The following is a 27885-nucleotide window of genomic DNA, read 5'->3' as shown; positions in this document are numbered from 1 at the left end:
AAAAAATAATCCAGACAGTGTTATCATGTGTAAAAATGACAAAATAATGAACTGATACTGTTATAAAATGTGCCACAATATGCTGCATAATTTAGTAAACCCTGTTCATAATGATTCTTCCCTCCTCCACTATTCTAGTCAATCCAACAAACAAACTCACATATCCGGGGCTCGAATGAACTAATAATAATACTAAAACGGTACTCATATTTCCCTATAATAATCCACCACTAATTCCTTTTGGGTTCCGGAGTCGCGTGCTACTCGCCGAAAAGCGTTTCGATGCCTCGTCAGGGGTCGTACGCGCTATATAAATACTATTACAATACAATACAATACAATACATTTACACTGTCCAGAAGGACAGTATTGGTGATAAGCAGAAGAGTAAAAACTGCTGGATGTTTTGCATTCAGAGAATAAAGTTACATTTAGGAAGTTGGATAAACTCTTCATAAGTGAAATGTGAACACAGAATTACTTTATGGGTAGATCTTTTTTGCAAACAATAATTAAAAGCCGAAATTACTACATTTGCACTGCATACGCACCTCCAAAAACAGTCATGTTTGAACTTCTCAGACATAACAATAATTAGCTGGAAAAAAAACTTTAGCTAAGTTTATTTAAGACTGATGAAGGACATGAGTGGTTAGAACACAAAACCTAAAAAGAAGAGAAACTCCCCAGTTTTGGTAATAGCTAATCGTTAACACAAACCCCCAACAAGAAGTGTAGACGATTGAATACATAGTGAATATGAAAGTGAGTGGGAATGAATGAATCTGTGAGAGGTTCATTGATTATTTCAATGAGTTTATGGAGAAAGAGATTAGAGGGCTTTTTTGGAGTTTGGTGGATCACTGAATTTCCACTGAATGTCAGCGTCTTTTGGATTGAAATCCCAAACTCTAGCCTTCAGTGGCCCCAAGCAGTAATGATTCTTAATGGCCTCAGGAATTACCATGTGTTAATCTCCTCGGACACTAACGATCCTAAAAGTCTTTGACAGTAAAGAACCTGAATGGTCCCAGACAACAATAAAAATCAATGGTCCATGCATTAATGGTGCACCAATGACCTCAGAAAGAAAATATCATTAATGGCACCAGGCTGTAATAGGCATCAGTTGGCCAAGGCAATAAGGAGAGTCAAAGGGCCAAACCAGTAACTAGCATTAATACCACCAGGCACCAAGGATCCTCAGTGCCTCCAGGACGTAATATGCATGAGTGACACCAGGAAGAATGGCTGAATGGCTCAAGGCATTGGTATACTTAAATGGCTCCAGGCAGGAATAGGTCAATGGCCACAAATAGTTATGAGTTTCAATGACCCAGGCATTGATGAGCATAAATATTGGTCCCATCCAGTAATCAATATCAATAAACCCGGCAGTAATCAAACTCAATAGCCAAAGTCAGCAGTAAGTCAGCAGTAAGTGCCACCCCCACAGGGAAGCAACCTCATGCTATGCACAGCCTTTCGTTGTGTGTGCCGTGGGGGATGGGTGCAGGACCCTGCATCCAACTCCCCACAGGCAGCCACCCAGAAGCAGCCAACTCCATGCTTCTAGGTGGCTGCCTTTGGTTGTGCATGGCGTGAAGTTGGCAGCAAGGCCCTACGTCCAAATCCCTGCAGGCAGCCAATTCTCTGCTGCCCACTGCCTTTAGCCATGCGCAATGGGGAGGTGGCTCAGGGTTTGCTGCCTGGCAATGTGGCCAATCGTTTAGCAGGCTGCAAACACCACACTGTTCATAGCCTTTTGGGGTGTGCAGTGTAGGGGTGGCCTTCAGGCCCCAGGGACCCCATCCTCTTGGGACTAAACATATATATTAAGGGGAACGGGGCATACAACCTCACTCCCTCAGCCTTAATTGGCTCAGGGGACCCCATACCCCGGGCCAAATTCCTATAAAAAAGGGGAGGGGATGGCGGGGCCACCCTCCCCAAGCCTTAAAAGGCCCCGTAGACCCTATTCCCAGGGCCAAATACAGTTAAACAGGTGAGGGGCATGCTGTCCACCCTAGTCTTTTTGGGCTGCTGTGACCCCCATGCCCTGGGGCCAAGCCTTATTATGCCCGAAGAGCCCCATCCCAGTGCTATTTCTAAATTATAGGTGAGGGCCCTGGTGCCCACCCAGAGCATCTACCAACCACTATGTTGGATGCTGTGTGGGAGTCCCAGGACCCCTTCAGCCCCAGCCAGCTCCCCGCATAGTTGCTCCTGCTGAGAGGGAGCAGCAGTTCTCGGGCAGGAGCAATATTTGTTTTGTTTCCCTTCCCGCAGGAATGAGGGAAGGAAAACAAAACAGGAGTCTGCTCTCAGCTGGCAGGAACAAACATACATTTCCGTGCCTGCGCTAGTGTGGGCAGGGAAACTCCTGTGTTCTGGGGGTGGGTTCCCCTGGAGACAAACATGGACCCAGCCCCGGGGGATGGGGTCCATGGGGCCTTTTTAAGGCTCGGGAAGGGGTAGGCTGCATGCTCCCCTCCCCTTTAATTTATTTTTCGTCCCCCGGGGATGAGGTCACCAGGGCCTAATTACGTCCTGGGAGGGGAATGTGTGCCCCCCTCCCTCATTTACTCAGCACAGGGATGGGGACCCTGGGGCCTTTTTAGATCCAGGGAGAGGGACCATGCAGCCCCCTCCCCATCTGAAGGCATTTTGGCCCCATGGAATGGGGTCGCGGGGCATAATTAGGCTTTGGGAGGGGGCACACACTCCCTCCCTTTTTCTACCTCAGCCCCAGTGGATGGGATCATCGGGGCCACTCAGAGACATGGGAGGGTACCACTCACTGCCCTCCCCAAATAAACACATTTGTGGCCTCCCCTGGACCCTGGTCAACCATGGAGTTTCTCTATAACAAGTGTGGAGCCTGTGCTTGTTTTTTTTAATTTTTGTTTTTTTTTTGCCGTGGATTGTAGATCCTTTAGAAATTTGCAGCAAAATTAAGATAACATTTTTGGCCTTCGGCCTGGCTCTGAGACCCGTCCACCAGGCCCAGGAGTTCAGGGTTTCAAGTACCCTGCCGCCTGTGTCGTTTTTTTGCATTTTTTTTAGAACTCATGACTGAGGGCTGAGTCTTAAGATGACCTTCCTCATTGATGTTGTGACAATCAGATTTCAGCAGGAGATCTGTTGGCTCCACAGATCCACCTGGGCTTTTTTAACAGTAATTGCTCCAAAACTACAGAACGGATTTACAGCAAAGCACAAACAGCACTCTTTCTGGACCAAGATCTAGCCTTATGCCACATTTGGGGTATACCCGCTCAACTGTTTCGGCTGCAGCTGTGTCTAAAGTTTCTATGCAAAAATGAATGGGGAAAACGTATTTTAGGATGTCCCCTTTTTCTTGGGCCCCACTTGATGGATCATCCCAAAACTTTTTATGCACAAACTAGTCAAAAAGTAGCACTATTTTGGACAGTTTTGTGTAGATTCATTCAAACACAGGCAAAATATTTACCGCACAAAAAGGCATTCCTTATGGAACCAAGATTCAAACTATAAATATATATATATATAACTGTTCATTTAATCACATCTTGCTAAATTACAAATGTACAAATGGAAATGTACTCTACACCTGCTTAAGTGTATACTAAGAATCAGTTTTAGAACTTTTAAAGGCTGTAGAGTGGGTGAATAGATGTGTTGTAGTCATGGCTCATAGCACATGCCATTGAACCCTTTTGGCCGACTTATCGTTTACATCTGGTAGGTTTATGTTTCCCTATACAAGTGTGGGCTGAAAAATCCAACAAAGCTAATCGCTGTCAGAGAAATAAATGCTTTGTTTTCACAGCTCTCTGCTGCCCTATTCATAGGTCTGCTCTGTGGTTTCTAATCTGTCATATAAAAAGGTAAATGTATCAGATATCAGATTTATCTCACTAGAAACCATTGCTTAACTTTACTGTGACTTGAGTTATGCCTGTAAAAAATCTCAAGCTATTTTCAACTGTTCTGTTTGTTTTCCTAACTTTCTTGCTCAGAAATATTCTGTGCCACAAACCTTATCCTATACCTTATCGCTATGTAGGAAACCATCTTGAAATCTTAGTCCACACTACTCCCCTTGAGGCTGCAGCACGCCTCTTTAGGTCCCGAAGAAATATGACCACATCATCCTACCTGAGAGCATTCCACGGGCTGCCCTTGCCAGCCCACACCACCTTGAAAACTAGCTGCTTCATCTACAAATCCATTATGACCATCACCCCGTCCTGCGTGGATGGCAAGTTCACCGTCGCACAGGGCCCTCTGTACACCTAGGGCCAGGATGTTTTGAGAATGGAGAATAAGTGCAAAAAAGAAAAAAAATAGGTTAAAGGCCTTCTCCATCTATGCCCTGAGGAGCTGGACTGATACCCCTGTATCCCTCCGGATAACCCCAAGAACTCTTCAATTTAAGAAAATTATGAATGTTCCCTCTTTAATGAACACTGCGTCTTGGTGCATAGTTGCCAAGTTTCCCGGGACCATGTGTGTCTATTTAGGCTAGTCTGTCTTTTTCCCCAGAACTGTTGGACTTCTGGTTATATTGAACCCAGTATAAAACCAGGTCAAGTCCCAGAATTCGAAGATGGTAAAACCGTGACTGGTATAACTAGTTATACGTGGACTTGGGAAACGGCCGCTATGATAGTGCAGTGATAAACAATCTACACCTACCAACACATGTAGACAGACAATCTATGTTGTTTTTCCTGTACAGCGCTATGCTACCTCCTGGTTACGTTTACACCATAAATATACATTATAATTTACTAATCTGGAAAAAATGTGTTAACACTAAAGTAAAGATATACGTTTTGAAGCAACCTCTGCCAAGCTTGTGCCCCCCCATGGTGACTATTACCATATATTTCCAATTTGTAGACCTCTCAAATATATGTGCTTATTTTGTTAGGGCTATTTCTATGATTTTGTAGTTCTACTGATATCCGCACCAGCAAAGTTGCTTCTTGTAAAGTCACTTCAAGAATGGCAAAGGATTAATAGGTGATGACAATTCCTGTGATGTCACGTCGTATGCTAATTAGAGGGGCCTCACACTTTCCCTTTCTGCCTTGGCCCCTAAAATCCCAGGAACAGGCCTATAGAAATAAGCAGCATGCAGGCCCTGTGTCCTTCTTCAGTGCAGTGTGTGTCCCTTTCCGTTTGTCCTCGGGGTGTGTGTTCTTCGCTCTGCAGGGTGTGTTTGCTTGTGGGCGGAGTGTCTCTCTTCAAGGGAGTGTGTGTGTGCCCCTTTAAGGGGTGTGTGTTTGACACTGGGCTGAGTGTCCCTCTGCAAGGGTGTGAGTCCGTTTCTGGGCTGTGAGCTCCTCTACATAGAAGTGTGTGTGTGCTTCTGCAGGTGTGTGTGCCCGTCCCTAGAGTGTGTCTCCACCTGAAGGGCTGTGAGCCTCTCTGCAGGGATGTTTGTGCATCTTTGGGCTGACTCCCTTTCCTCTGTATGGGTGCGAGTGTCTCGCGTGGGGGTGGGGGGGTTGTTCAGCCCTGGGCTGTGTGTCCCTCTCCAGGGGAGTGTGGGTGTTCCTTTCGGGGGGGTGTTCACCACTGAGCTGTGTTCTTTTGCAGGGGTGTATGTCCATCCCTGGCCTGTGTGTTCAACCTCATAGCAGTGCGTCTCTTTGCAGCTGTGCTTGCCCATCTCTGGGTTGTGAGTCCCTTCCCTCTGCATGGGTGTGTGCGTGTGTCTCTCTAAGGAGGGGAAGTGGGGGCTGGGGGTGTTCACTTCCGGGGCTGAGACCCTCTGCAGAGGAGTATGTCCTTCTGCAGGGGACTTTGTCCGTCCCCAGGCTCTGTGTGCCTCTCTGCTGGGCTGTGTGTCCCTCTGCTGGGGTGTGTGTCCCTCTGCAGAGATGTGTATGTCTCTCTGCAGGGGTGTGTTTCCATCCCTGGACTGTGTCTCTCTCTGCGGGGGTGTATTTTCCCCTGGGCTATGTGTCCCTCTGCTGGGATGACTGTCCCTCTGCAGGGGTGTGTGTCCGTCCCTAGGCTGGAAGTTCTTCTGGATGTGTGTGCGTCCTTCTGCAGGGGACTTTGTCCGTCCCAAGGCTCTGTGTGTCTCTCTCCAGTGGTGTGTCCCCCTCTGCAGGAGTGTTTGTCTGTCCCTAGGCTGTGTATCTCTCTGCAGGGATGTGTGTCCGTCCCTGGGCTGTGTTTCTCTCTGCAAAGGTGCGTGTTCGTCACTGGGCTGTTTGTCCCTCTGCAGGGATGTGTGTCTCTTTGCAGTGATGTTTGTCCGTCCCCGGATTAAGTGTGTCTCTCTGCAGGGGTGTGTGTTTGTCCCTGGACTGTGTGTCCCTCTACTCTGCAGGTGTGTGTCCCTCTGCAGGGTATGTCTCTTCGCGGGGTGCTTGTCCGTCCGTGTCTGTGTGTCCCTCTGACGGGGATGTGTACCCCTCTTTAGGGGTGTGTCCCCGTCGCTGGACTGTCTCTCTCTGCAGGGGTGTTTGTCCAAACCTGGGCTATATGTCTCTCTTCAAGGGTGTTGTCCGTCCCTGGACTGTCTCTCTCTGCAGGGGTGTGTGTCCGTCCCTGGGCTGTTTGTCCCCCTTCAAGGATGTGTGTCATTGTGCAGGGGTGTCCGTCCGTCCCTGGGCTGTGTCCCCGTTCCCGCTCTGTATATCTGTGCAAGGGTGTGTGTCCGTCCTTGAGCTGTCTGTTCCTCTGCAGGGATGAGTGTCCCTCCCTGGGCTGCGTCTCTCTGCAGGGGTGAGTGTCCCTCCCTGGGCTGCGTCTCTCTGCAGGGGTGTTGTCTGTCCCTGGACTGTGTATCTCTGCAGGGGTGAGTGTCGGTCCCTTGGCTGTGTGTCCCTCTGTAGGGGTATGTCTCTCTACAAGGGTGTTTGTCCGTCCCTGGACTGTGTATCTATCTGCAGGAGTGTGTGTCCATCCTTCGGCTATGTGTTTCTCTGCTGGGGGGTGTCTGTCCCAGGAGTGTGTGCCCCTCTGCATGGGTTTGTCTTTCTAAAAGGGTGTTTGCCCGTCCTTGGACTGTGTCTCTCTTCAGTGGTGTGTGTCTCTCTCTACAGGGGTGTGTCCGCCCCTGAGCTGTGTGTCCCTCTGCAGAGATGTGTGTCCGTCCCTGAGCTGTGCGTCCCTCTGCAGGGATGTGTCCCCGTTCCTGGGCTCTCTGTCTCTGCAGGGATGTGTCCCCCGCCCTGGGCTGTGTGACTCTCTGCAGGGGGCGTGTGTCGCTCTGGTGGTGTGTGTTTCCGCCCTTGGGTTGCGTGTCCCTCTGCAGGGGTGTGTATGTCTTTCTGCCCAGGAGTGTTTCCCCACTGGGCCGTGTCCCTCTCTGCAGGGGTGTTTGTCCGTTCCTGGGCTGTGTCTCTCTGCAGAGGTGTGTCCCCGAACCTGGGCTGTGTGTACCTCTGCTGGGATGTGTGTCCCTCTGTAGAGATGTGTATGTCTCTCTGCAGTGGTGTGCTGCCATCCCTGAACTGTGTGTCTTTCTGCAAGAGGGGGGGATCACCCCTGGGTTGTGTGTCCCTTGGCAGGGATGCGTCTCTCTCTGCAGGGGAATGTTTCCATCCTTGGACGGTGTGCCTCCATTGCAGGAGTGTGTGCCCGTCCCTGGGCTATGTGCCCCTCTGCAGGGATGTGTCCCTCTGCAGGGGTGTGCGCCCGTCGCCGTGAGCCCCTCTGCTTGGGTGTGCCCCCTCTGCAGGGGTGTCCTCTCCAGAGGTGTGTACAAGTTCGTCCCTGGACACGCGTCCCACCCTAGGTTTGAACGCATCCCTCCCTGACACGTGTCTCCGTCCCCAGTGGCGTGCGGCCGCCTGCTCCTCACTCCTGGGCCTGCATCCCCTCTAGGACCCAGCAGCAGCATGCAGGCTGTGTGCACTGCATGTCAGCAGAGAGGCTTGGCTGAGAGGGAGGGGGAGGGGCCGGAGCCAAGTTGATCCACTCTGTGATTTACACACTCAGGGCGTCTCTCACCCTCCCCTCAAAGGAGCATGGTCCCTGCGCAGAATCCCCGCAGCCCAGCCTGGCGCTGATCCGGGGCCTGCCCAGGACCCTAGAAGACAAGAGGGACCCCACCCCCGTCCCTGGAACCGGCCGAGCCTCCTGCAACCACCAGCTGTCCCTGCAGATCTGAAAACTGCCAAGAAAACCACGACCTCTGCGTCCAGCAACACCCTCTGCACAAACCCTGCTCACTTTAGTGTGGTCCCTGCAAGCTGCCAGCCGGCGCCCCGGGAAGCGTTCTCTCCCCAACACCTGGCACTTTTTTCATCTTCTGTCTGCATGCATGAGTATTTCTGAGCTGCGCGCTGCACCACGGAAAGGCAGCGTGTTTATTTTCTCATCTGTCCTTGTGGTTGTGCAGACAGTCCGGGCAGGGCACGGACAGCACCGCCCACTGCACGAGCACGCTGCTGTGCTGTGCTAGCGGGGCTGCACCGGTGTTCGGTGGCGGTGTGGTGCGTGCGTGTCTGCTTGCCAGCAGCGGCGGCCGCAGGACACACCAGCTCCCTTCTGCAGCTCTCCCCGGCCACCATTGCTCACCGAGGGCACATGGCTCTTTAAAGGACCCTGCGCGCCTGCCTGGTCGCCGAGGAGCGCCCCCTGCGCGCCCCAGAGTTTGGCGGTATTTTTGTTTTGGTATTTTCCACAGCTGGGAGGCCATCACCGTAAAGTTTGCAGTCGGAGGGGGCGGCCAGACCTCTGTCTGCTCACACGAGGAGTCGGGGAGGAAAGTGAAGTTTAAGGGAAGAGGTCGATGGGAGCGAGGCTCGGAGAAGGGTTGGGTGACGGAGCCTTCTCCGCGGCTGTTGTTTCTGTCGGAGGCTGGAAAGTTCAGGCAGCCACCTCTGCTCAGCTCTCGTCCTGATACCATGCTAGCGTGCATGCCAACGGAGGGGGCCAGCACCAGGGGGTTGGACCATACCGCACCCCGAAAAATGCACACCGCTTTTTGCTGACTTTCCATTTCAACCTTTGTTTTTATAATACGAGCTTTTTTCTATTTAAAAAAGTAAATAAAGAAATCTGACGATACTACAACGCTTCGTCGAAAGGTGACAACTTCACGACAAAAATACATATATTTTTGTCTGGAATTAGGCTCTTTACAAGAATTGCTAAAAACTGTGTTTTGGTTGTAGGACTGGGAACGAATTCTGCAAAATCCATTGACTGGCAGATGTCATGTTAGATCAAGAAAACATTTTGATTCAAGGACTCTGGCTTTTTGTATGATATTTTTTTTAGGAGCTGGAAACTCTTAGCAGGACCAAGTGGCACTTTAAGGGAAGATAACTGCTTGGCTGAAAAGTGCTGGTGCTGCCTCAGAGAAGAGAGCTCGTCATGAAGAAAACAAGTGCTGTTATTGTTGTATTGAAAGTGCCAATTCGGGGCTGCTGAGAGTGCACCACTCGTGCAGGGTGGTGCTGGCACTGCCTTGCAGAAAGTGCAGCAGTCTGGCTAACGAGTTAGTACTGCCCTGTTACAAGTGCTTCAGTGGTGTAACAAGTTCAGGTGTTCTGTTAAAAGTGCGTATGTCGTCCTAAGTAGTTAAACAATCCTTCAGCCTGCTAAGAAGTTAAGGTACTGTCCTGGTAAAAGGGCTGCTATCCTGTCAAGTGCGGATACTGCCCTGGGAAGTAATACAGCAGTCTAGCTAAGAAGCACTGCTACCTCTCTGAAAAGTGCTATAGTCCTCATGGGAAGTGATGAGACTGCTCTGCAAAGAATCCCTGCTATCTTGCTAGGAAGTGCTGGTACTTTATATTGAAGTGCTTCGGTCCTCCTGCGTGTACTAACTGCCCTGCTAAGAAATATTAGTACTGCCCTTTTACAAGTGCTGGCCCTTTGCTAAGAAGTGCTACTACTACACCATCAAAAGTGCTGCACTTCAGCTGGGATATGTTGGTGCTCGCAACTTAAAAATATTCAGCCACTCTTACATAAATTACGCACCAATGCTGCAAGCTTTCAGTTGATTCTAGCTGTGACTTTAAAAAAAAATGGAGAACCTTCCTCCTGACCCGTGCTTCTCTGATGTTCACAAATGTGGCTATTTGCGCAAACAGAAATCCATGCACCGTCGGTTTTTCGTCCTGCGGAGTGCCAGTGAGCGAGGTCCAGCCCGCCTGGAGTACTATGAGAGTGAGAAAAAGTTCAGAGCAGCTCCCAAGGCTGGTGGTGGGGGTACTAGTGGGCCACCACCACCACCCAAGCGGACTGTCAACCTGGAGACGGCCCTCAACGTTAACAAGCGAGCTGATGCCAAGCACCGTCATTTGCTGGTGCTCTACAGCCGGGACAGCACCTTCTCTGTGGCCTGCGAGGGTGAGGAAGAGCAGGAGGCATGGTATAGCGCCATGCTGGAGCTACAGTGCAAAGGTAGGACCAGTGTGGTATTCTTGCAGGGGATCTGTACATGTATAACTCCACTGGGTGGTGCTGCAGTGTATATCTGAAACCATCAGAGGGAGCTTGGATTGGAAGTACTACAAGAATAATTCAACAGGTGGAACTTTAGTGCATAGATGAAACCACTTGGTGAAGCATTAGAGATTAGGACAAGGATCATTCAACAGGTGGAACTGTAGTGCAGAGATGAAACCACCAGGTGGAGCATTGGCAATTAGGACAAGGATCATTCAACAGGTGGAACTGTAGTGCAGAGATGAAACCACCAGGTGGAGCATTGGCAATTAGGACAAGGATCATTCAACAGGTGGAACGTGCAGAGATGAAACCACCAGGTGGAGCATTGGCAATTAGGACAAGGATCATTCAACAGGTGGAACTGTAGTGCAGAGATGAAACCACCAGGTGGAGCATTGGCAATTAGGACAAGGATAATTCAACTGTTGGAACTAGTGCCTAGATGAAACCACCAGGTGGCGCTGGAAAGGGAGTAGGACAAGGATAATTCAGCATGTGGAACTGTAGTGCATCAGAGAAATCACAATGTGGGGCTGGAAAGAGAATATGACAAGGATAATTCAGCAGGTTTAAATGTAGTGCATAGTATACACCACCAGGTGGAACTGGAAAGAGAATAGAACAAGGATAATTTAGCTGGCGGAACTGTAGTGCATCAGAGAAACCACCAGGTAGAGCTCGAAAGGGATTAGGGCAAGGGTAATTCAACAGGTGGAACTGTAGTGCATAAGAGAAACCACCAGGTGGGGGCTGGAAAGGGATTAGGACAAGGGTAATTCAACAGGTGGAACTGTAGTGCATAAGAGAAACCACTAGGTGGGGCTGGAAAGGGATTAGGGCAAGGGTAATTCAACAGGTGGAACTGTAGTGCATAAGAGAAACCACCAGGTGGGGGCTGGAAAGGGATTAGGACAAGGGTAATTCAACAGGTGGAACTGTAGTGCATAAGAGAAACCACCAGGTGGGGCTGGAAAGGGATTAGGACAAGGGTAATTCAACAGGTGGTACTGTAGTGCATAAGAGAAACCACCAGGTGGAGCTGGAAAGGGATTAGGACAAGGGTAATTCAACAGGTGGAACTGTAGTGCATAAGAGAAACCACCAGGTGGAGCTGGAAAGAGAACCGGACAAGGATAATTCACTGTACTGCATAAGAGAAAAATACCAGGTGGGGCTGGAAAGGAAGTAGGACAAGGATAATTCTAGCAGACAGAGCTGTAGTGCTTAGGTGCGCCACCAGGTGAATCTGGGGTGGGCAGTAGTACACAAATAATACCAGCAGATAAACCAGTAGTGCATAGGTCAGGCCACCAGAGGAAGGTGGATGGGATGGGTAGGACGGGAATAATTCCTGTAAGTGAAGTAGCAGTGTGCAGCTGGAACTGCAATATACAGGTAAGAACACAAGAGGAGCTGGGTGGGTGAATAGTACATGGATATTTTTAGCAGGTGGAATTGTAGTGCACTGGTGAGAACAGCAGATGGAGCTGGAATGGGGAGTAGTGAAAGGGTAATTCAGACAGGTCAGGATCGAGTGCATAGATTAGACCACCAGCGTGAGCTGGAAGGTGGAGCAGGACAGGAATAATTCCAGCAGGTGAAACTGTAGAGAATTGGTGAAACCACTAGTTGGAGCTGGAAGGGGGAGTGCTAGAAGGATAATTCCAGCAGGCAGAGCTGTAGTGCATTGGTGACATTACGAGGTAGAGCTGGAGGGGTGGAGCACTTGAAGGATAATTCCTGCAAGCGAAGGTGTAGTGCATTGGTAAAACCACTGGGTGGAGCTGGCGGGTACTAGAAGGATAATTCCAGCAGGTGGAACTGCAGTGCATAGAAGAAGCACCACAAGAAACAGTAGGACGAGACTGATCCCATTAGGAACCACTGTATTCAATATTTGAGGCTACAGAGCACAGGAGATACTGAGTTGGGGGAGTACTACAGAAATAATTCCTGTCCAGGTGGACATCCATTGCATATACAACCTCCTAGGGGATGATTTAATTTAATCGAGCCACAGTGCAAAAGGTATACTTATGTAGACTAGAAGTGGTGTAGTACTGACTTAATACCACAAGGTGGATCTGCATAGCAGAGAGCGTACCCCAGGACAACGACAGATTGCAAGGTGTGCAGTAAAAAATTGACACCATGCAACGGAGTATTGTAGAATGTGTGTACAGGAAATGAGGAGCACCGTAGGGCATACAATCCAACGAAGAGCCACTCTTTGGAGTTACTCTGCCAAGGAACATGGTGGAGTAGAACGATATTATTATTCAGTAGAAGGATAATACCACTAGGTGGGGTAACATAAAGGATTTTCTCCCTTTAGATAGTGCTGTAGTCCAGAGGCCCAAGCAATAAGCGGTTGTTGGAATAGTGCTTACAGTATATGCATAAAGTGGATGTATGCCCTTTAGGGTATTTGAAGAGTTTGAGAGACAGAATTGGGTGCAATGCTCAGGTAATCCCTAAAGGTGGACGCTATAGAAGAGTTTATTCCCCTCTGCATGTGGAAATACAAATGTATGGAGGATTGTGCTGGTAGCGGGTGCAGTACGAGGATTGTTGCACCTAAATGAAGCGGCTGTGTGCAGACTGCTGCAAATGTTGAAGTATGGGGTAATATTGCAAAATGTGCAGTCCCCGGTGACACTTCAGTGTAGAAGTACTACCACTAGGGCACTGTATAAACAGGGTAATGCCTGGTGGCAGCATTTTGGTACAAAACTGAGACCAACAAGGGCAGTTCACAAGAAAGTAGAGGGACTTGTAGTGTGCAAAGTTACAACCACCAGAATGTAGGTATAGGAATGTCTGAGTATAGTGAGGAAGGGGGGAAAACTGTGATCAGTTCTAGTAATATGTGTAGTTTTATTTATTGTCCAACATGTGTCTGAAATAGAGGTGATTAACGTGGCGGTGTTAATTTTGGGTGCGGGTGAGGTGGCTGCTTGAGTGGCAGAGGGAGATTAACTTTTATTCACAAATCGCCTTATTGTTTTGGGCTTTTTTGGCTGTTTTGAGTGTCCTTTCATTGCACAAAAAGGTTGTGTTCCGTACAGCTGGCCTGTGCACTGCCAACCTTCATCCTCTAGACCATAAATTCTATATTCTTCATGTTACTGGGCAAGTGAAGAGTTCTACAGTGATGCCACTGTGCATTGTCTCTGTTTAATAGAACCCTAGAACCAATTTTTATGTCTTGCCTGGACAGTGCATGATCCAATGTCTCTTCTAGACCATTTTGTTTTCCGTCAGTGGGCTTAGAGACCGCCCCTTGCGTACTATTGGTTGGCTTCATTGTCACTCTCATTTGTTTATTTCTTATTGGTCAGCTGCCGTAGGCGTTCTTCCTATTCATGTGTTTGTCCCTCCTCTTCTACATGGAAGTATTACTTATGTCCTTCCACTGCTCATTTTTGTAGGCACAAATTTGTTCTCTGTATTACCCACTCTACTAAAGTGTGTGTGTGTGTGTGTGTTTTTTTTTTTTTATGTGGCTCCACCCTGTACTTCTTCCCATGTGCTGTCCATCTTCTTGCCCCCACCAACCCTTCTTGCTTCTGTTTTTGCCCGTGTTACTAGCCCCCCTCCTTTTGTTACTGCCCATGTTGCTTACCTCCACCTGCCACACCTCATTCCATTATTGCCTGTGTTGCTTGCCACCCTTACCCATCATCCCTCCATCTGTTGTCCGTGCACCTCCCCACCCCGATCGCCATAAGAAAAAACAGAAGCACTATCTTGCAGCAACTGCTGGCAGCACCATAGCTTTTCTCTTTTCCTCACTTGCCTTCCATGGTGCCTCCCGCCAGAAATAAAAAAAAAATGGCATTGTGATGAGGCTAGCGCTGGTTGTGCCATAGCTTTTTTTTTTTTAGAAAAAATCTTTCAGCCATGCTGCGCTGCTGTACAATATGGCTGAAACATTGACTAAGGCACTACCTTGCACAGACAAATGTATTGGCTTTGCCAGTGCTTGCTCTGATTGACGGTAGCCAATGTTGTTTATTGAGGCTTATATTGATGCCACCTTAAACTTTCAGATGATGAATGAATGCAAATTTATATAGAGCACCAGCTGCCCAGCAAGGGTGGCCCAGCGCTGTGTAAGTAGGGCAGAAGCTAAAGCAGAGACCAAGTTAAATGCTTTGGTTTTCGTTTTTTTAAATCAAAGTTCAGAAAGAATGGCACAGAGCGATAATGGTAATTCATTCACAGCTTGGCGGCAATGAAGGTAAGATTAGCATCTCCCCTTCAAGTACTAAGAATGATAGGATTTTGATTAAGGAGCAAGTTAAGATGATCTGAGCTATCTACTTGGGTGAAAGACTGAATCTATCAATCAAATATTTGGGGCCTTTATTATGGAAAGCTCTATGAGTCAGTGTCACACATTTTTAAATGGAGCCTCCTCTGTATCAGAAGCCTGTGCGACATCTCCAAGTAGGGAGTGACTGACTGACGAGGAATATTAAGTACCAGCCTCGCTGCAGCATATTGTACCACCTGGAGCCGAGGGGCCATGGAGTGTGACAGACTCTAGTATAAAGCATCTGCACAGCCCAGCCCAGCAGTGATTGACAAATGGGTAATAGTTTTATGGGTCATCTTTCAGGATTTTTTTCAAAGAACGTAAGAGATAGGAGTAGGTAGGAGTCCCTGTTCCAATTTGTGGGCAAAAAACAAGATCGTTATCAAATTTAACTCCCAAATTCCTTGCGGAATTAGCCGGGTAGGTGGTGGCCACCAAGCGCTATACCATATTGATGAGAAACTTCTAAAGAACAAAATTTTGTTTTTGACTGAATGTAGTATCAAGCAGCTCTTCTTCATCCAGTCCACGGCGCTGACTAGACAAGCTTTAGATGCTTCTTGTAATTTATAAAGAGTGTTTGTGTTGTGTCATCGGCCTTAATGCAGAATGACTGCATGATAGCTGCGAGAGGGGCATAAAGACATTAAACAGTGTAGGGCTCAAAGCAGAGTCCTGCGGGACACCATGTCTCAATGACTTAGTGGAGGTAGAGGAAGTAGAAGATAAACTGTGAAACTGCCTGGCATGTATCTGAAAAGCACTGGAGCCAGTGCAATGCAAGAATAAAAAAATGTACTACCAGTGTTTCTGTGCATTAATGACATATTGATTTATCAAAAGGGCAGTGAGAAAGCTGCCCTCATTTAGGAGATAGTCTTGTTCTCCTTTGGGAAATGTTAGTTACAGCAAGGTGGGTGATGATGAGGGGAGAGAGCCCACCAAAGTATGAGTGGGTGTTGGAGAAGGAAACGGAGGTGTGAGGTTGTAGAGTGCTCTATAGAGGGAGGCAGCAAAGGGTTGGTACCAAGATGATGGCAGTAGGTGGAGATACAGTGCAGGCCCTGTGTAAAGACACCAGAGGGAGACTGGAAAGGTTCAATACCAGAAACTTGCCCCTACGTTGAGTCACAGTACAGAGGTTGTTTCCACTACTAATGTTTTAAACTTACACTTCACCTCGTTTAATATGATTTATGTTCTCTTTGCAGAAAACCGGAAAAAGCCATTTGAAGTTTAAAAAAATGTGTCATTACGACACAAGTATTAGAAAACTTTTAAATAGGTAGAGACTGCAGGTCGTCAATTCACAGATAAAACCATGAGGTGGGACTTTAGAGTGGGACAAGGATAGTGCAGAACGAAAATTAGTTACTTAACTGTAACTGTAGTTCTCCAGTAATGGAATCTTTTTTAAAGATTCACATGCTCAAATAATCCTCGTCGTCAAAGTGGGAGTCTCATGGTACGTTAATAAAGCAGTGTATGTCTGTGTGTGTGTGTGTGTGTGTGTGTATGTATATGTATATATATATGTATATATATATATATATTAGTAACATAGGCTACAATAGGAATAACAGGTTATTTTAGTAGTCTATCTATATCTTTTTTTCTTTAAAAAAGAACCAAAGTTCACTTTAACCAATCAGACGAGACCACCCTCTAGAGCACTCCCAACAGGCTGAAGCCCTCAGATTTTTACCACTAGTGTAATTTAATTAACTTTTTATGAGTAAGGGGAGCCTCTGAGGGGAGGAGGGAGGGTCGCATGTGAATCTATGAAAGATGCAAATACTTAGCCGTAACTGTAGTTCTCTATTAACTCACTTACTTCTCCAGTATTGGATCTTTCATAGATTAACATGCTTGAATCAGATTAATAAGCAACGTACTAAATACCCATATATTCATTATAACAACGACAAATAGTGGATCATGGGAAAAAACAGAGGCTCATCTTATCCAAAGAGATGGCGTAGCACTGCCTGTCGCACTGATGCATCTGTTTTATGACTTGTACAGGCAATAATGTTTTGTGAACGTATGCCTGTTTGACCATGTTGCTGCTCTGCAGATATGGTGAATCAGCACCCCAGCAAACAGAGCTATCGCTGTGGCTACAACTCTCACAGAGTGGGCTTTAAATCAGCCCTGCGAAGGTTTTCTAGCTTGTGTGTGGTACAACTGTATAGTAGCCACAATCCATCTGGCAATCTTTTGTTTGGTAACTGAGAGTCCTTTTCTAATGCCTCCGTATGCTAGAAACAATTGGTCTGATTTCCTTATGTGATACATTCTCCGTAGGCAGCATTTTAGACATTGTTTAACATCTAAGGAGTGTAAAGACTTTTCAGCTTGTGTCTGAGGATTTGGAAAAAAAGGTTTTTAGAACCACAGGTTCATTTAAGTGAAATTCCGACTAAACATTTTGAATACATTTTGGGTTTGTCCTCAAAATAACACTGTCTGCAGTTACTTGTAGGAATGGCTGTTTAATGGTAAAAGCTTGTATGTCGCTTACTCTCTTCGCAGATGTGAGTGCTAGTAGTGTAGTGGTTTTCCATGTGAGGTACTTGATATCAGACTTGTGAATCAGCTCAAATGGCGGTTTCGTAAGTTGAGCCAGGACTATGTTTAGATACCACAGAGTTGGAAGTTTTCAGACTGGTGGATTGGTCCTCAAGAGACCTCTGAGTAATTGTTTAATAATGTGAATGGACCATAAGGACAGCACATTACTGGTTTGCCGTAATCTAGAAATTGCTGATAGGTGCACTTTAACTGAGGAATGAGATAAACCTGATTGTGCTAGATGTAGCAAATATGGGAGAATTTGATGTGGTTGTGCTGTGGGTGGATGTTAGAGGACACCAAGGACAGAATTGTTTCCATTTGAACTTATAGGTTCTATTTGTTGCGTTCGCTCTTGCCTTCGACAAGTGTAGTGATGTTGGGTCGGGATGTTGTATCTGGCCCTGGTTCATTTGTCAACAACAATGGTGCTACTTTGAGTTGGAGATGAGGTTGTTGTGAGACGAGTAGGAGTTTGGTGAACCAGAACTGCCTGGGCCATCTGGGAGCTCTGAGGAGAAGTCTGCAGGGTGGCCTCTTTATCTTGCTGATTACTTTTGGGATCAACAGGATCTGCGAAAAAGTATAGGCATATATCCCAGACCAAAGTATCAAAAAAGCGATCCCTTTCTGGGGATACCAGCTTGTGAAGAACAGGCATTTTTTGTTCTCCTTCGTCACAAACAGATCCAAGTGTGGTTTGCCCCTCAAACAAAATAGAGAGTTCAGAATCTGTTGGTTTAGCTCCCATTCGTGATACGGAATGATGGTCCTGCTTAAGGAGTCTGCTAGGAGATTGGACATCTCTGGTAAATGTTCTGCCCTGATGGTTATGTGGTTATGAAGTGCCCAGTTCCATATCTCTTGAGCGGGTGCCTGGGAGCGGGTTCCTCTCTGCTTGTTCAAGTAGAACATACTGGTGGTATTGTCCGTTCTTAAGAGGACTGATCGTTGAACCCTTGACGTCGAATGTGACCTTCCTGACTTCTCTAGTCTCTGCATCGAATGCCTCGACGGCGACTGATGACCCAACGGAGGGATATATCTCAACCTTGACCGCCTCGACGTCGAGCAATGGTCCAACTGTGGCGAGTGCCTTGATGACGAGTGGCGTCTTGTTGCCGTCAATGGAGACCTTGATCTTGCCCTTGAGGTCGTCTTTGACGTTGGATGTTTTGACGTCAGAGTATCTTGGTTTGTCTTTGACGGCGCATGAGCACTCCTGTGTTTACTTAACGTCAATCGATGGGTGGCCGTTGACAGAGATCTATCCCGATGAGGGAGTTGTTTTTCTCGACGTCATGTCCCTCAACATCGTCTGAATCGCCGTCGACTGAGGTGTACTTCTCTACCTCGGTTGGTGATGTTGATGTGACGATGGAAGCGATGACGGCGAACAAACAGGAATTTTCCTACCAGCTGATGTTGACCTTGCTTGCCGCTTGTCAGAAGAGTCTTTGTCTCTGGAGATCTTCCTATGAAAAGATGAGGATGATGTTTTCTCTCTCTCATGTAGCACGTGCAGACAAATCCTTTCTCTGTCTTTCAAAGTTCTCTTAGACAGATTTTGACAGTGTTTCAGGACAGTGACTCTGGGGTTAACACACTATGCACAGAGTGTGGATCTGACTGGGCCTTCTTTTTGCCACAAGCAGGGCATTTCACAAAAAGTGAAGGCAGTTTTCAGAGAAAACTTGTTACTTTACTCAGGTAGTAAGGTAAAACGTTGAGTAAAGAAGAGAAATTATGTTTTCAAAAGATTTTTCTGGCAAAACACTCAGAAAAATGAGAGCTCAGTGCTCCAGGATCCTTGCAGAAGGAGCCGGAAAAAAGAACTGACCTAATTGTGAACCAACTGTCACCTCACTCTCACGTCTGAGGCATGGTGGGATACTGGAGGTGCACTGGGCCTTAAAGGCACGGTGCCAGTTATTTGGTTCTGCTGTGTTAACCTGCTTGCAGCCTATTGGCTAATAATGCTCCTTTATTTTCAATGTCGTTTTTTTGTTTTCTTTTACAGTGGATTGTTTATACTTTCTATGCTCTCTACTTTGATTGCCGAAAGGTTTTACCTATAATTAAAAAAAAAAAAACTTCACAAAAAATAAAGCATTTTAGCCTGTTTCTCAACATAAACTGCATTATTGCTTACACATGTGTATAATATATTTGTACTAATATTCTCTACTAGAATTATTTTTTATATACACTTGATACATATACATGATTGTTTATATATGCTCTGCGGTCCCTGCACATGGGCGGGAATATTTAGTGTTTATGACTATTGATGAGGATCCCCAGGTAGAGAACTGTGAGTTACAGAACCAGTGGAGGGTTCTCTATGGTACAGAGGAGTCGTGCTGACATGCCGACCGTGAGAGTGGCAAAAGGATGGGTATGCTAGGCTGAAGACACAATAGATCAAGGATTGCGAGTGGGAGATTGGTTACTAGAGGTATGGAGCCCAGCAGGTAGCAGTACTGGAGCCAGGTGGGGTGGTGTAGTGAATTCACACTGGTTAACAAAAGTTTTAAACCTCTTGACTGTGCATTGTAAGTGAAAACACAACTGTTTTAGATGGCGAATGTCCTGACTTCCATGGAGTGCCCACACTAAGCATCTCCTCGGGTACAAGGTGCCTGTGCCAGTTAGCGCCAAGGTGTCTCCTGGAGCACAAGCCGTCAGAAGGTGCCCTTGTGGTTGCTACATCAGCCCATAGGGAACTGGGCCCCCTATAGAGGCCCTGATCATGACTAATGCAGAAAGAAGCTATTGCAGCTATGGCACATACAGGCATGGCATGGAAAGGTGTGATGTCTGGCTTCTAAATGTCAACAGGCGTGATGTCCTAGTTGTAAAAGCTAATATGAAGAGTGCTTGGCTTTTAAATGCCACCTGAAGCACCCACTAGGTTTTTAATAACAACAGTTATACTGATTAGGTTCCAAAGGTTAACTGGAGCGGCATGGAGCGATCACTGGTTCCTAAATGCTAACTGAAGCCACACTTGGGTTTGAGAGGTTAACATTGAGACACCTAGGTTTGTGACACTAACAGAAGAGACAGTTGCGTTCTAGAGGGTGCAAGAACGGCTGTACTCTAAATGCCAGGTGAGGTTTTAGAGATTACCAGTATCGACACCTTAGTTCTTGCACCCAGCAGGAGTGATCATCATGTTCCATAGGGTACAAGAAGTAATGCCTGTGTTTGCGAGGCTAACAGGAGTCACAGTCATGTTCTAGTGGATACAAGGAGTGATGCCTGCTCTCTAACTGCTACATTAACTTTTAAAGGTTAACAGTTGACATTTTGGTTCTTTCTGCCAGCAGCAGTGATGATCATGTACTAAAGGATACAAAAAGTGACGCTGTGGTTTGGTATGCTAACAGGAGAGATGATTGTGTTCTGGGGGTAAAAGAAGTAACTCCTGGGTTGTAAATGCTAAGTTAGGTTTTATAGGTTAACAGTAGAGACACCTCAGTTTATGATTCTAAAAGGAGTGACATTTGTGTTCTTGTGGGTACACGTGGTGAGGCCTGGGTTTGTGATGCTCATAGGAGTGGTGATTGTCCTCAAAAGGGTACAAGTGGTGTCGCCTTGGTTTGTGGTGCTCACAAGAGTAGTGACCGTGCTCTAAAGAGTACAAGTGGTTAGGCCTGGGTTTGTGATGCTTACAGGAGTGGCGGCCGTTTTCTAGAGTGTGCAAGTAGAGCCGCCTGGGATTGTAATGCTCACAGGAGTGGAGGTCGTTTTCTAGAGGGTACAAGTGGTGACACCATGGTTTGTGATGACCACAGGAGTGGTGATCGTGTTCTAGAACATCCAGAAAGAGATATCTGTGTTTGCAATTCTGGTATAAGTGATTCTTAGGTTTGTGATGCTAACAGTAGCAACACTTGCTTTCTAGAGGCTAACAGGAGTGTCATGTGTTTGCAGTACTAATAAGAGTAATATTTGGGTTAAAGATGTAAATAGGAGTGACGCTTGGGTTCGCAGTGCTAACCTGAGCAACTCTTGTGTTCTGGAGGCAACTCCTGGGTTCAAGAGGCTAACAAATGCTAAGTCTTGTTTAGTGATGCGAGCATGAGCAACTCTTGCATTTCACATGTTGGCAGGGTTCAACAGAGTGATTCTTAAGCTCGCATTCAGTATGGATGAGCAGCGTGTGTTTGCTGTTAGTGATTCACAGCTTGAATTGAAAATATGGATTTGGAGAGGGGAGACCAAGGTTTTTCACAGCAGTCCTGTAGAAGTGAGCGCAGCCTCCTAAAGAGCAGCCGTGGGTTACCAGCGAAGAGAGGCTGGTAGCTTGATGAGCATAGGATATGGGGAAGAAATTGCAGAAGCTTAAGAGCTGTCCCACCCCCTTCCCCCAGCAGCGATGAATACCCTTTCACTGGGCACATGGAGTGAAGCCTAAGGGAGTGGAACCTTAGTCTACCTTTGTATGTCTTGTGATGGCTGGGTTTAATTTAAGGCTGCTCAAGGGTAAAACTGAAGCTTCTGTCTCACGGTCAGTGAACGCAGGATGTTCTGGAAGTCCACTTACCAATGAAAACACCTGTTCCAGAGCACATACCTACCAATGACAAGAGGCTGTACTTAGGGTAAGGACCCTGCCCAGGGTATCTGTCAATCAACAAGAAGACCTGACACTGAGCACGTACCAGCTAATGAGGAGAGGTATTAAGGGTGTAATTGATGCCCAATGAGGACACTGTACGCTGGGTGTATCGACCAATGAGTAGAGGTGGTACTCAGCCTAAAATTGTAATGAGAAATTTGTGTGCTGTGAATAAGGTGGCCAGTTGGGATACTCCGTAGGATAACACGACAAATTATACTAGTGCTAAAGTGGCCAATAAGGAAAGTTTGTGCTCAGTGAATATAGATTAATGGGTAGAGCTGGCACTGAGAATATATTATCTAATCAGGATTCTGCATGGAAATTACAATGACCAATGTAAAGACTTGATAAAGAGGGTGTCAAGGGGGGGTGATGAAAGGTTTGCTTGCAAGTGGAAGGGCCAAAGAGAGTATGCCTGGAGGATACACTGACCAGTGGCACACTTTTTCCTTTTAATGGCAGTGTACAGTGTGGACCCCCTTGTAAAAAAGCCTGTGTGTCTCTGGTTGAAAATTGCAAAGCAAGGGAGGAATTGTACACTGGCTGCTGTAGACTCCATGCCCGCCTCACTGTACAAATTGCACCCATTTGCGTTTAGACACCGTCTTGGCAGCCGCCCTGATAGCTGCACAATAGAAGCAGGCCTTCTACTTCAAGGAGCTGTGAAAGGGCTATAGAAAGCACCGGTTTTTCCTGTTTCTTTTTTTCTAGCTTTGGTTTGAAGTGCATACTTTCTCGGTATGGTACTGCCAGGATGCACATCTATGAATGCATGAGGTTCATACCTAGTGACCTGATGAACTATTTTAATTGTGAAGGGTGCGTCGACCAGTAACAGTGATTCTGAGGGGTGTACTGGCCAATGAAAATCTCTGTACTGAGGAGTATAATGACCAGTGAGAGAGCACTGTGTTACCAAGTATCAGGGACAGTTGGACAGCACAGTATTAGTGAATACAGGGACTCATGAAAAAGCACAGTATTAACCTGAGTGGCAGTTAAAGAGTGCTGTAATAATATGTATATTGCCCAATAAAACTGCACAGCACCAATGTGTGTCACAATGAAAGGCAGTGCTTTATTAACATAAGGCAAGAAACGAGTGCATGATCACTAACTTTCCAGACCGCTCCTTCCTCTCTTGCCCCTCCCCACCACATTCAGCCCATCCTACAAACCTACTGCTGCACCACAACTTCCCACAGCCAGCCTCCACAACGATGACCACCCTTCTAACGCCCTGATTCTCTAACCCACACAGATATCCTACAGTCCCACCTCGGGCTATAGCTAGCTCAACCCCCAGCCTGTTTTCTCCTGCCCGATGCCCTTTCTCCCCCTCCTTCTCTTCCTGTGTTCCTTAACCCACAAGCCACTCGCCAACCCTGCCTCAGGCCGCAACCAGAACACACATTCGCGATGCATCATCACAACAAGAGAACAAAGAGTAAGCAGCAAAAGAAAATGAGTTAGTTACCTGTAACTACAGTTCTCCAGTATTGGTATCTTTCATAGGTTCACATATTTGAACCATTTCCCGTCGTCGAAGCGGGAGTCCCATGGTATCATCAAAGAGCAGTACAGTGCATGCAATCATGTAGTACAGAGAAACATTACTTACAAAACAAAGCTTAAGTGCATTCACTTTTGCAGCCTATTTACATCATTATGAAAGACCCGAAGTCCAGCCAATCAGGTGACAGCACCCTCTAGAACCTTCACCACAGAAGCTCCAGTCTCTCAGATTTTCCATCACACGTGAGATAAAGAATGAAAAGACATAAGGGGAACCTTTATGGGGAGGAGGGTGGGTTGCATGTAAATCTAGTAAAGATATCAATACTGGAGAACTGTATTTACAGGTAGCTAACTCATTTTTATTTCTCCAGTATTGGATGTTTCATAGACTCACATACTTGAATCGGAACAGCAAGCAGTTTTGCAATGTTTATGTATTGTGATTCTGTTACCTTTGCGGATGGTGGGTTATAAGATAAAATAATAATACACATTATGTGATGTACCAACGTAAACATATAATGTGTAATTAAATGTTAGGCATTGAGTAAAGTAGCAGAAGACAATAGAGGCTCCCCTTATTGAAACAGATGATGTACCACCACCTGCCCAACTGCTGCAATACTGTGTTGTGACCAATCCAGGCAACAGTGCTGAGTGAATGAGTGAACCAGGAGCGGCTTGCGGTGCTAACCGGGGGTATGGCAGTGTGCGGGGGTGGCGTATTAGGAGGATACAATTAATTAAAAAATAAATAAACTTACCTTCATCGTTGCTGCCATCAGAGCTGCTGCAGTCACCACTGCGTCCCTCCTCTATTGCAGGCTGCAGGCAGAGGCTCCTAGCCCGCTCTGCGGCCAATCCGGAAGCTGCTCAGAGCAGCGTTAGGATTGGCTGGGATCGCCCAGCCAGGCAGACGGGGAGCCTGTACATGTTCTCTCCAGCCTGGCAACTGTGGGCTGGAGAGAGCCTACTGCGCATGTGTGTTTGGCCAGCCTGAGAAGGCCAGCCAGGCATACATGCGCAGTGGACGTCAAGCCTGTGGCCCCGCCCCTTTTACCAAAAAACGATATTAAACATAGTGTATTATCGTTTTTTGGCAAAAAGGTTTTGCAACTGCTGCTGCTGGAGGGGTGCAACGCTCTGCCGCCCTAACGAAAGAGCTGCGTCTGGTGTGAACTCTCTTCCACGTTGTAGCATGAAAGATCTTTTTCAAAGGAACACCTGCAAACAAGGCAGCGGATGAGGAGACTGACTTTGTGGAGGGTGCCTTTGAGGAAATCAGTTTGCCCACTCTGGTGTAGCAAAATTGTATCGTTGCGGAGATCCACCTTGCAATGTTGCTTTAGTAACAGGTGTGCCTTTTTGAGACTGTCCATATGCAACAAACAGTTAATATAACAAAATTGTGGTGTGACATGGAGAAAAGGCGCTCACCTACTGAGTGTACTATGTGGGTATACAAATTAAATCCCGATATCAGAAGACGGTGCACATACAAGGTACTTCTCCTAATAAGCCTTGTAAGTAAAACAATCAAATGATTGTTAATCATATATGTAACAAACTATGAACACATCTTCTTGTATCTCAAATGAGTCACATATAATTCAGTCCCAATACAGTCCTCAAAATCTTCTTTCTTCCTTCATGCATAAATCCCTCCAGCCAAAGCCAAATTGCGTACTCGTGGCCCGGACGGCAACACATTTTCCAACTACAGTGTAAAATCATAATTTGGATGGGAATCCTGTTTCACATACGGAAATACGAAGGAACAGAGAGGACTTTTGGACCTTGTTGGACGTTTACTTATTACAACAAAAACGACTTTCTTTAAGAACGCTAATCGGAACACAGACTGTATGAATAACCAAAATGTGAAGAGGAATATCAGAGACCCTACATAAGCCCTGAGGAAGCCGTGTGGTGAGACATCCCAGATGAAACACGTGTTGGCTTTGGCTGGAGTGATTTATACATGAAGAAATAAAGAAGATTTTTAGGACTGTATTGGGACTGAATTATATGTGAATCATTTGAGATACAAGAAGATGTGTGCATAGTTTGTTACATATGCAACAAACAGATGCTTGGTTTTACGAACTGTTTGGTACGTTGCAAGTAGAACTTAAGACATCTTTTTATGTCCTGTGTATGCAGAGATTGCTCTGCAGGGGTGGCCAGATTTAGGAAAAAGGTTAGTAAAATGATAGGTTCATTAAGGAGAAATTGCGAAAGCACCTTGGGAATAATTTTGGATTAGTCCTTAGAATAACACCCTCACCTGTGAACCGGAGAAAAGGCTCTTGAGTTGTGAATGCCTGAATCTCACTCACCCTTCTAGTGAATGTCAACACCAACAGTGTAGCTACTTTCCAGGTAAAGAATTTTAGATCTGCCTTGTGAATTGGTTTAAATGGTGGTTTGATGACTTGAGAAAGAACAACATTAAGAAGGCATTCTTGAGGAGGAGCTTGGACTGGAAGGAAAAGTCCTTTCATGAATTGCTTGACTATCCTTGTCAGGCATAGTAACAGAGCTTATGAAGAACATCTGTATCTGGCTGCAGGGTGTACTTTTACAGATGCATGCACCAAACCTGAATGATCCAGAGAAAAAAGATAAGGTAATATTTGCTCCGGTGATTCTTCCAGCGGGGGCAGATTTGATTGTTGACACCATAAACGTAATTTTTCCATTTCAATCTGTAGGATTTATTAGTGGATTCTGCCCTTGAATTTTCAAGGATAGCTTTGCATTCTTAAGGAATATTCACATTTTGGAATGCATGGAATTCAGGAGCCATGCATATAATTCGAGAGAGCCTGGATCCGGGTGTAAAACTTGGCCCTGGTTCTTTGTCAGTAGGGTTTGTTTGGTCTGAAGACGAACCGGCTTGAACTCCCGACAGCAGGAGGAGCTCCGTGAACGAGTATTGCCTGGGCCACCTGGGATCTATCAGGATGAAGCAGAACCTTTTCACTTTTATCTTGCTGAGACCTCTAAATAGCAGAGGGATGCGGGAAAAACGTACAGACATATAAAGGACCATCTTATCAAAAAGACATTCCCTCATGATCCTGAGAGTGGGTGCCAACAGGCGTAGAAGCGGCATTATTTGTTCTTGTTCATGGCACAGAGGTCTCGCTCCAGTTTGCCCCAAAGTTGAAAAATTGTGTTCAGTTCTTCTTGGTTCAGCTCCCATTTGTTGCAGCTTTCTAGGGATCTTCTGAGCGTGTCCACAAGAGCATTGTTTGCTCCTGCTACATGCCTGGCCTTCAGAGTGATGTTGTGTGATGCCATAAGTCCTGGGTTTCCTGGGAGTGAGCCATTGACCTTGTACTTCCTTGTTTATGTAGGGCTTGCAGGTCATATTGTCCGTATGTACCAGCACTGAAGATCCTTGTATGCGAGGTAAAAAGGCCCGGAGAGTGAGAAAGATGCCCTTGAATTCCAGGTGGTTTATAAGTATGGACCTTTGGGATGTAGACTATTTCCCTTGGATTTGTAGGTCTTCGAGATGTCCGCCCCAACTGTCCAGGGAGGCATCTGTTGTTATGGTGAAGTGTGGCCAGCAAAAACATGAGGCCCTTGGAGATGTGAGGAGTGTTAGACCACCACTCTGAAGCTTGGACCGTTCTTGGAGTTATTTCGATGAAGTCGTCGAACAACCCTTCTGACAGGATCTGTTGGTATTGTAGCTTTTCCTGGAAAGGTCTTATCTTCGAAGGTGTTCTAGGGGAATAAGATTTATTGCAGAGGACATCATCCATAGCAATGACTTGTACAGACGCACTGAAGCGGACCTTGAACTGGTAATGGGTGCCAGCTACGGTCAAACAAAGGTATTTGCGATGTTTTGAGGTGTATGAGAACACGCAAAAATGCATCCTGCAAGTGGAGAGTGGTCCTATAATCCCCATGTTTCAGAAGACGCAGAATGTCCATTAGGGTGACCATGCAGATAGATTGCTTTCTGAGAAATGCGTTGAGTTTTCCGAGGACCAGAATGGGTCTCCACTCTCCTGATTTCTTTCTTTCAAGGAAAAACCAAGAGTAGAAACCTGTGCCCTTCTGGTTGAGTTGTACTCTCTGGATTGCTCCCTTGGCGACCATGAGGAGGTTTTTTTCTGCAATAATTGAAGATGAGGGGGCGCACCTGTTGGTGGCATGTCTGGTGGTCTCTGTATAAACTCTACGGTATGACTAACGTGACCAGATCTAGTATCCACTTGTCTGTAAGTATTTCCCACCATTGATGAAGATGGTTTGAGATGTTTGCACCCACGGGATGCTGTAAGGTGATGGTAGCTGGTACCTGGTTAAGATCATTGTTTACGGGTGCCCTCCCGGGACTTGGTGGGTTGTTTACGTCGTGCTGCTTGCTTTGTGTAAGCTACTGATGGTGGAGGACGGTATG

The 27885-nt window shown here is 46.6% G+C and overlaps 1 protein-coding gene across 1 annotated transcript in view; it reads left to right on the top strand.

Annotated features, from left to right (window-relative positions):
• The first annotated feature begins 7921 nt into the window (after positions 1-7921).
• The window catches only part of LOC138266900 (insulin receptor substrate 1-like), a 322036-nt gene continuing 302072 nt past the window's right edge, over positions 7922-27885 (top strand). The window contains exon 1 of the mRNA XM_069215631.1: positions 7922-10371. Coding sequence (XP_069071732.1) covers positions 9993-10371 — 379 coding nt within the window. The 5' untranslated portion in view covers positions 7922-9992. The remainder of the gene's footprint in view (positions 10372-27885) is intronic.

The sequence above is a fragment of the Pleurodeles waltl genome, chromosome 12 (assembly GCF_031143425.1).
Source record: "Pleurodeles waltl isolate 20211129_DDA chromosome 12, aPleWal1.hap1.20221129, whole genome shotgun sequence".
In the NCBI taxonomy this organism is placed as follows: Eukaryota; Metazoa; Chordata; class Amphibia; order Caudata; family Salamandridae; genus Pleurodeles; species Pleurodeles waltl.
This window is presented reverse-complemented; position numbering and strand designations above follow the sequence as displayed.